Here is a 9,655-nt window from a genome sequence, read left to right as displayed (position 1 = left end):
CTTTTACTGACTGGTTTTTACAGGGTTCTGGGATAATGTACTTTTCGATCGCTGTGCACCTGTATATGGATGTTGTGACAATAAAACCCACTTGATTTATAATTTACTTGGATGAGGTCACAGACACAAAGTCTTGATAACAGGCCGGCTGGCAACTTTTATCTCCAGAACAAATACACAGTATTTTATAAATAAGGGACAAGGATGCCATCTTCCTGGTGATCAAAGCTATGCTTCTGAGCGAATCAAGTGAGTCTCTGCTGCCCTTGATTATAAATAAGGGGTTAGAGGTCACATGGTATCAAGATACGCCGCTGGGTGATTGGCTATCAGTGCTCAGAGTCTTTGCGAGAGGTCCCTCCCACCGCTGCCATGTGACCAGTTCGCTCTTCATTCAAACTCCTGACCAGCTGAAGGACTTCTGGGTGGCTGAACTTCCCTGTGTTAAAAACAAGAGCATGTTAAGGTCATCAGTCAGATGGACTTTTAAAATCTGAGGACTCACGTTACACAGAAAACACTAGTGGCCACATAATGACCCAAAGTGAATTGTGGGAAATGCAGTGATGTCGTGCCTTTTGTGGAATCAAAAAACTCCTGCAGCTTCCCAGGTTTCTTCTCCAGCTCCTCGTACTCGAAGGCCTGCAGGATCATCTCCAGCTGATCCAGCTCCTTCACCAGCTTGGCCTCGGGGCTCGACTGATGCTCGTACTCCTGTGTAAGAGGGTGTCAGACATTACAGTCAACAGATGATGATGATGATGATGATGATGATGACAACGACGTGTAAGAACCCTCAAACTCACTTCCCACAGCCCATAAATCTCTTTCCGCTGATCATCCCCAAGCAGTCCAGTTAGGTGCTTCATCGCTTCCTGGGGAACAAAGTTGCAGTTGATTAATGATTATAAACAGTCAGAATAATTTTCTACTTGCATCTAATGGTTTGTGAACATATACTGTAAACAGTAATAGTTATGTAGCCAACATGAATGGTTATTCATTTCTTATTTAATAAAACCGTTAATCAAGGTGTTAGAAACCGATCAATTTCATACATACAAGTGGTATTATACTTTGGCAATTAAATAATTTTTACTTGAAAGTACAAAAATTTATTACTGCAAGTACTACCAGAAATGGAGTAAATTAATGAGGACAAACCTCCTCTCTTCTGTGCTTCTCTGCCTTGCTGACGTTATCTGCTGGTGCGATATCACCCACAATGCACTCGGCCATGTCATGGACCAAAGCCAGTTTTATGCACCTGAAACATGACACACGAAGGAAGACAGAGGTGTAAGGCATATCAGCCTTTGCTGTCTGACTGGGATAATTCTGAAATGAAACTGCATGGAACCAATGCTATCCGATTTAAGAAATATTTTCCCTAACAGAGAGCATGATAATACAAAAACAAGAGAAACGACATTAAATTCCCAGCAGTTAGTTTTTCAGCATGTTAAATCTTGATGCAGAAGCAATACAATTTCTCGATTTAAAAACATGTACAGTAGTTCAGAACAAAGGGCATCTCACACCCGATACGCCGCAAAGGGAACAAGCTGTAACGGACGAATGCAAAAATCAGCGTAGCGTAAATAATAGGGAATATGAAGGCAGCTGGGTGGGGGCAGGACGCGTTAACGTCTGCTCACCTGTCCTTGTTGATGGTGCTGTCGGTGATTGTTAGAGCCATCATGGACATCCTGTACATGTGATCGGACACACTCTCGGGCTTCTGGATGCTCTTATACACCCAGCCTGTCCGCGGGACACGCTGCATACATGCAGAGGATAAAGCTATCTCTATATGCATGTGTATATTTTCAGGAAAGTCCTTTAAAGTAATAAGTCCAATGCTCAACATACCGACATCATAGAAAAACTATAAGTATTCTCCCTTACCTTTAACTGCCCTATAAGTTTCATGAATTGTAGCATATTGCTCATCCCGACGGGTTCCATCGCTGTAACACTGACCCGGAAGTCTATGCTGCGACCCCCACCCCCCATTATGCAGTAACAAACATGACCAGTAGGTGGCGTACGCTCATCAAATACGCAGCGCTTAGCTTTTTAAATACTCGCGGGTCCTACAGGTGTTGCAGGCTTATTCCCAATTACTGCTACTAAAAGCCTGGTTTCGCTGGGAGTCGAAAAATATAGACCAAATACAAGTGTCATTGTATGTCGATCGTCGGGCATTTTTGCAGTAGTAAAATACTACAATTGTACCGTGAATTGATTAACTATATTGTTTACAAGTAATGCTGGGTGTTGACTTTAACTCCAGTGGTTTTAATCAATCTCGCCTGCTCAATGCTCTCTTGGTGAACTGACATGGGGCCCATGACAGCATATCATATTGGGCCCCCAACCCAAACCAATCCAGTTATGTTACAGTTTTTTTTGCACTGTGGCTCAGGGGCCCCTGGAATCGTCCTAACTGCGTCCAGTTACGGCCCCTGTGTGAGGTTAACTAACTCTTTATGAAAAACATTTCCTTGCCCGTGGCAGGTAGACACTGTTAGTGCAGGTCCAGTCTCTCGTCCTGCACTTTCGTGTGGGCACAAATCCCTGTGTGTTGTTTGAAATCAACTTGAAGATAAGTTAGATAACATAATCTGATTCTGTGTCCTTCTGGCGTTTGCTTACTGATGTTTCCAGAATAACTCAGAACTTGTGTTCGCGCTATTAAGTTAACAAGTCTGAATATGGGTCATAAAACCAATGATGCACAGGACATGTATGAAATATTATGCATGTCTTTTTCTACAAAAATCACCTAACTGAAGGGAGTTTAAAAGCATTGTGCGGTTTCGGTCTTGGCTGCCTCCCCTACGGCGCAGGGTGGCGGATAAACTTAATTACCGCGTATTAGCAATTGCGATCTCTGAAGAGTCACGGCATAATATATCAGTGGTCAGGTTAAAAATTGCCTAATTAAGGGCAACATGGCAGTCTAATTAAGGGTAATTAATTGCGGCACTTATGATGTGTCACGGTACGTTTTGCTTGTATGCAGAAACACACATCGCCAGTTCTGCACGCGTTTCTGCTGTACTAAGACAGCTTTTCATATTAATTGCCATTCCTGTTAGATACATTTGTTATTACATATCAGGGAAGGTCGGTCGGAGCCCATTTCATCCTTTAGAAGTCATGTCCTTGACTTAAGCGAAGTGCACAATGTTTCTTTTTTAATAGTAATAAAAAGGATTCCAGTCATACGAATGCGTGGATGGGCAAGAGCAGAATTGAAATAATTGTTATTGAAAGATAAACGTTTAAAAAAGTTTATATAAATCTAATTAGAATTAACTGACAGCCTAAATGTCATATGACTCATATTAGTCCTATAGTCTTGCGAGCAGATAAAATGACCCCCTTTTTATGTGAAATGATCGTTCAGTCGGTTCTCATTGACTCTCTCATGCGAGACCAATTGCGCTTCCTTCTTAATTCCGATCCATCCTACTCAGCTGGGTGGTCGGATTCACAGCTGCCTGAACGTCCTCCTTCGTGATGTCAGAGGATACAGACACCTTCCTTCCTGCCTGCGGAGCCCTGCTATATTCGGGCTGTCTGTTTACAGGGGAAGACCTGCGTGGTGTTAGGACTTGGGAGGTCGTGTCAGTCCTTCCCACCTGTACCAAAAAGCTTCCTCCTGACGTCACTTCCTGGAAGACGTGCACTGACTCAGGCTTCCAATGGGCTGTGGGGCTTCTTCAAGAGCTGTGCGCCCCGTTGCAGAGAAGGATGGAAATGTGACGTCGACATGATTCTTGAATATAATTGGCTTGCATGGATTGTAGATTATATGATATGGGGATTTAGAGGGAAATATTTCATTCTCCTTTTCGCTTTGTATGAAATATTATGGCCATATACATGTATTGTTTGGTGGGGGGCTGCTAAATAAATCATCATCTATCCATCCATTTTCCATCTACCGAGTTCAGGGTGACAGTGAGTTGGAGTTTACCCCAGGAGAGAGAGGGCGAAAGCAGGGGACACTGCAGTACAATACAGCTGACCATGCAGTGGGCAGTTCAGACACCAAAGAACCTTACTGCATGTCACAAACCCCGGCCGGAGAGCCCTGCATTGTGCTCCATGCTGTCTGGGATGGTATGTCACCAGATGGGAGTAGTTCAGGTCCAGAGAGTAAAAGTCCAGACCAAGATTTTGTTTCAACCACCCAGTTCAGCACTCTGTGGCTGTGACTCTTTATACTCAGCGGGTTGGTTGAAACAAAATCTTGGTCTGGACTTTTTCTCTCTGCACCTGGATTACCCACCTTTGTTTGCTACCATGAGCCTCTGCTGGATAACTGGCTGGAATATGGATGGATGGATGTTCTTTACGATAATAATCAAGCTTTTAAGTACATTAAAATGCTTCTTTTCACATATCCCATCATGCTCTCCTCTGAGACACACACACCGGTGAGAGCATTTCTGGGGGTCTGAGCACAGGGTCAGGCCATTTAACCAGGACTCCTGGAGCATTCGGGGGGGTTAAGGGACTCGCTCAGGGGCCCACCAACCTGTTCTGGCAAGGTGGGGGGTGTAACACACTAATCCACACACCATCCCCTGAATCGGGTAATCGATGGCCAAAAAGCCATTTTAAGGTGTTGATTCTCTGCATTGTTTGAGTGTGATTCTGCACTTTGTGTCTCACATGTTCAGACTGATGTTTCAGGGTGTAACTTACGCTATAGTCTGCCTCTGACCCCCCCCCCCCTCCGTTTCCCTCTACATTACTTATGATTGTTTATGTGTAAGTGCACAAGTGCTCAGCCGGGTCACATGACCACAGAAAGATGCTAGTTGTTTATAGCATGTCTGGTTATGTAGCGTTACAGCTGCGTCCCAGTCTGGGGTGTCCCGTGGGGGGGGGGGGGTGTTGTCGGGGCAAGTCCTTGAAGGCTGTTAATTGACCCCAGGATCCCTAGAGATCTGTAGGTAGACATGATGAGTGTTGGTTGAAAAAAAAAAAAAAACATCCGGGCAGCTTCCTTTGTCAAAACAATGATATCATGTTTACAGGAAGCCGACGGTTCCTTCCCCCCGTCCCTGCGGCAGAAAATAGACAGAACGGCGAGAAACTGAGGTGCTGACTGCTCATCCTCGAGTGCATTGTCCTCCCCGCTATTTTTAACCTTTTGCTGCCAGTTTGTGTGTGTGTGTGTGTGTGTGTGTGTGTTTTAAAATGTCCCTTTAACCTTTCACCGCCAGCCTCATTGCAGTCCATTTAAATTTAGCGGCATGTGCTAAAAATGGCCTGGGAACCTTTTGGGGGATTTTTTTGTGTCTGTTTCTCTCGGGCCCCCATCTAGAGGAGCGTCCCCTGGCCCGGGGGGGGTGGGACTGCTGCCGTTTCTCATGAGAACACGGTGTTGGCTTGCGTTAGGCGTTGGGGGGGGGGGGGTATGTGTGATGGTGGCTGGGGTGGTCTGAGGTGCCGGCAGCATGCGCCTGTGCAGCATGCGCCCGTGCAGCACGCATGCGAGGCTGCGCTGAGGGTTCCCGGAGTCTCTAACTCCCCCTCCCCCAATCCTCTGTGTCCCAGTGACTAACTGATTCAGCGCACCGGGTGACATCGTAACAGCCAGTGGTGTTCACACTTCAGGCACGAAAACAGCCTCATGCGCCGTTTTAATGCGACTGCACAAGTCAAATGCAATAAACGCCATTTATTCGGGTTGTCATTTGAGACAGCTTCTTAATGCTGTTACATGTTGGTCCTGCGTCTCCGCTCAGGTTTTGAAGGACGCGCAGGAGAGAAATGCAGGTTCCGCGGCCTGCAGGACCTGTCTCTGTAAGAGGCCCCACCCCCCCTCGAACTCCCAGAGCCCGCACACACCCCTTTGTCAGTTACCTGGGCAACAGGTAATGGATCTGCCACTCAGAATCCCCCCCCCCACCCTGGCAGCTGCTCCGTGCACTCAGAGCACATGGCAGTGGTGGTGTGGGGGGGGGGGGGTCACGGCAGTACACAACGCCACGGGAAACGGCGGCAAGAGGGCCAAGGAGCTTCAAGCCCTCCTTGGGGGGGCCTTTAGAGAGAGAGCGAGCCGGGGTCCGTATGAATGTGCGGGGGGGTGAGGACCAGGGCAGGTGTAATGTGAGCCCCCCCAGCCGCCGGCTCGTTACCTTGAAGTGAGTGACCTCAGTCATGCTATAAACACAGGTCATACTGAAGACACTGAAGGGGGGGGGGGTCTGTCTCTTTGAGGGAGGAGAGAAACAGACGGACCGGGGGGCCGGGGGTGGTGGTGAGGGGGGGCACGGGCCCCTTTCTTCTTCACACTGAGGACAGGAGTGGGAAGAGAGGGGCTTTGTAACTGCCGACTCCTCGCCTTTGATTCGGGTCCTTTGAGACGGGGCCTCTGCTCGAGCTGCCCCTGTGAAAGCCCGAGCGGAACCGGGAATGCCGTGGGGTCCGTTCCTGCTCGGATCCTCTGCCCGTTTGGATCCGCTGCCAGTCTGGAACCGCTGCTTTTTAAAAGCACCTTCCATGCATATTTATTCTCTTTATGAAGGAAAAATGAGTTTGACAAAATGTCTGTCAGTGTTTCGTATTTGAGTAATTGTTACGCAATTTATTACAGACCTGACGGGACATTTAACCCCGAGCGGGGAGGTAAGCGTCCATCCTTTCAGCCTCCACGTGGGGCGTGTGGCCTCCCAGCAGGCTGGCTCCGCCCCCGCGGCCCCCACGGCCCCCACGGCCCCGCGTGAGGGGAAACCCAGCTTCGCGGTCATCGTGGGAGACGGATGACCTTCCGCTGGCCGCTTTTCCTGAAAAGCAGCCACTGCTGTTTTTTACCCAGAACCTACAAATATGACTTAAATGCTTTTTCAATGTTGTTCAGTTACATGCTTTTTCTGAGGTGATTTTTATAAAATGCCTCAGGGTGAAATGAGTGTGTGGTTTCTACCCGGCGCTGAAGATGATCGCAAAAAGGGTTTGGGTCCCTGTTTTATTTTCTGACAGTTTCGTAAGCAATACTAAAGTCCCACAGTGTGTGGGTGGGGGGGGGGGGGGGATGCTGACACACACTAATCTTAACACATACAGCACTGGGCAAAAGTCTTAGGCAGTCAAAGAAAATGTTTAAAGCTGTTTATCTATGTAGTAAGTGTGTAGTTGCAGAGGGAAATAAACAGAATATATGCAAATTAACAATAACAAAAACACATAATTAAACATGAGCATCTGTAAATTATACATAGTGAAAAATATGTATAAAATGCTGCAGATACTGTCTTTAGGAAAGGTTTGGAAAAGGCTAAGCTGACACACTTTAATAGACACAATATTATAGTTTTACACCAATATAAAGATCATTTAAACACCATTTCCTTTTCTTAAGACTTTTGCAAAATACTGATCCTCTCTGGTTTTTTTAGTTAGCAATTGTCATATATAACTTTCACATATTATCTTAATGGTTCCAGAAGGTCCCACACGGGACCCCAACCTGCAAACATTTTGGTGTCCAGCCCCTTAACTATGACGCCCCCTGCTGGCACTGGTTATTAGTTCGCTCGCATACCTGCGCTAAGTCAGCTGTGCCTGTCGTAATCCCCTGCTGATGGCTGTGACACAGTGCAGGTTCTGTGGCCGCCCCGTTCCTGATAACGGGTGACGGGTGACACTGAGCACGGCCTGAGTGACATTACGCTCTGGGGACAGAGCCGTGTGCAGGTCCACTTTTAATGTCCCACTTCTGATCCTGGATTTTCCCGGAGCAGTGACGTTAGACCCCCTCCGTGGGAAGATGGCGAACGTGCCAACGGCAGGCTGGCATTCCGCACATGGAGTGAAGAGGCCAGGACAGAGCCTCATCTGCGCCACCTAGAGGCTGGCTGAAGAACTTCACAAACCTTCTGGCAGGTTCATTAGTCGTTACAGATGAGACACGCAGTGTTAGTAACGAGGCAGATGGCATCTGCATCCGCTTCTGTGTCCTAAGAGAGGAGGACGCGCCTAACGAGAGCCACAAGCTGCCTCGCCTCCGATGGACCTCGGGGGGGGGTGAGGGGGGGGCTATGGGGGAAGCAGCTTTCTGCAGCTACTCAGGCCCCCCCTGCACCCGATTCCCAGAGAGGCACAGGGTCCTAGACAGGCTCTCCCTCCCAATACGCCACCCCACCACCCCCCCCCCCCCCCCCCCCATGGTTTGTGCCACATTGTGCCCCCAGTCCCTCCATGAAAGTACCACACGTCTCCTTTCCTGTCTGAAGCGGGGGGGGGGGGTTCAAACGGAGAATCTGGGGAGAATCCCCCCCCCCCCATAAGAGGGAAAATATGATTATGTGCCACCCCAAAAAGACCCCCCCCCTCCCCCCCGCCAAGGGGGGGCACTGGGTGGGGGCCATTAACCAGCCGACGGTCACGATCTTGACAAAAACGAGAAGTGACCTCTTATTCTTCCGGGATGGTCATGACTTTTGTCAGCATGTTTATAATGGAGGACCGTTTAAAGGGATTAAAAGCAGGGCTGAAAGACACAAGGCCAGTTTAAAGACCGGCCTCCGGGGAGCGGGGGCCTTCTGGGAAAAACAGGCCTCAGACTTGGGGGAGGGGGGTGACATCACAGGTCATGACGATTTAGCCGCGCTGTCGGTGACGTGGCGCAGCCAATGCGGGACCCCAAGGAGTCGGCGTGCCGCTTGAATAGCGCCGGTCGGAAGTGCAGTGTGGATCAGAGCCCCGGCCCCCACCCAGGGGCCCTCATTCAGGGGCCCTCATTCAGGGGCCCTCATTCAGGGGGTATTAAGGTCCAAGAATCAACTTTCATCTTGGAGACGTTGCTGGATTCCATCTGTCAGCGTGGTGGCCTCATTGTTCCGGAGAAATGGGAAAAAGCGTAATACAGCCAGTTAGGGATGCAAAATCAGGATACAGGAAGGAGCAGAATGAGTCATTTTAGCTATTGGAAAATTTAGAAAAAAACTGGTGACTCGGGAGAATCCCCAGTGAGTCGCTAAAGAGTCGAGCGGGTCAGAAACAAAATAATTTTACAACAATTCAGAATGTTATCCAACAGGTTTCTCATGCATACACACACACACACACGTTTGTATTCATACCTTTGTGGGAACCATCCATTTCTTTGTATGGGCAAAACCCTAATCCCAGCAATGACGATCCTAACCCCTACCCAGTCCTAACCTTAACCACAAGTAACCAAACACAATACAAGACTTTACTTTTGGCATTTTTAGTTCTTTGATTGCAGTCACAGGTTTTTTAAATTTGAGATTCCCCTTGTGGGGACTAAAAAATGTCCCCGCAAGGTCAAAATATTAGGTTTTTATCACATTGTGGGGACATTTAATCCTCACAATGTAATAAATACATAACCCACATATACACACACACACACACACACAATAGACTACGATTGCTCCGCACAGAGCAACAGGCAAATACGTGTTTCGCAAAGTTTATCGAAACGCAGACTAAATGGGCTGGTCTTTGGCATAAAACTGCCAGGCTAAAAATCCATCCCGATTTACGAGATGAGAATCACGCCTGCTAATTACACATACTGTAGACCTGGGGTGAGTTTCGCGAAGCCTTCTTAACGCTACGTCGTTCGTTAGTTCTATCTTTTAACACAGAACTTAAGAAC

General features: G+C 48.0%; 1 protein-coding gene across 1 annotated transcript; it reads right to left on the bottom strand.

Moving 5' to 3' along the window:
* Positions 1 to 131: 131 nt before the first annotated feature.
* hddc2 (HD domain containing 2) lies at positions 132 to 2,039 on the bottom strand. The gene is made up of 6 exons (XM_023797130.2): positions 1,909 to 2,039; positions 1,659 to 1,780; positions 1,165 to 1,267; positions 807 to 875; positions 576 to 714; positions 132 to 439 (listed from the first exon to the last, which is right to left on the bottom strand). Exons 1-6 carry the CDS (start codon positions 2,014 to 2,016, stop codon positions 330 to 332), a joined length of 651 nt encoding a protein of 216 aa, XP_023652898.1. The 5' UTR covers positions 2,017 to 2,039; the 3' UTR covers positions 132 to 329.
* Between the last annotated feature and the right edge of the window lie 7,616 nt (positions 2,040 to 9,655).

This window comes from Paramormyrops kingsleyae, chromosome 19 (assembly GCF_048594095.1).
Source record: "Paramormyrops kingsleyae isolate MSU_618 chromosome 19, PKINGS_0.4, whole genome shotgun sequence".
In the NCBI taxonomy this organism is placed as follows: Eukaryota; Metazoa; Chordata; class Actinopteri; order Osteoglossiformes; family Mormyridae; genus Paramormyrops; species Paramormyrops kingsleyae.
This window is presented reverse-complemented; position numbering and strand designations above follow the sequence as displayed.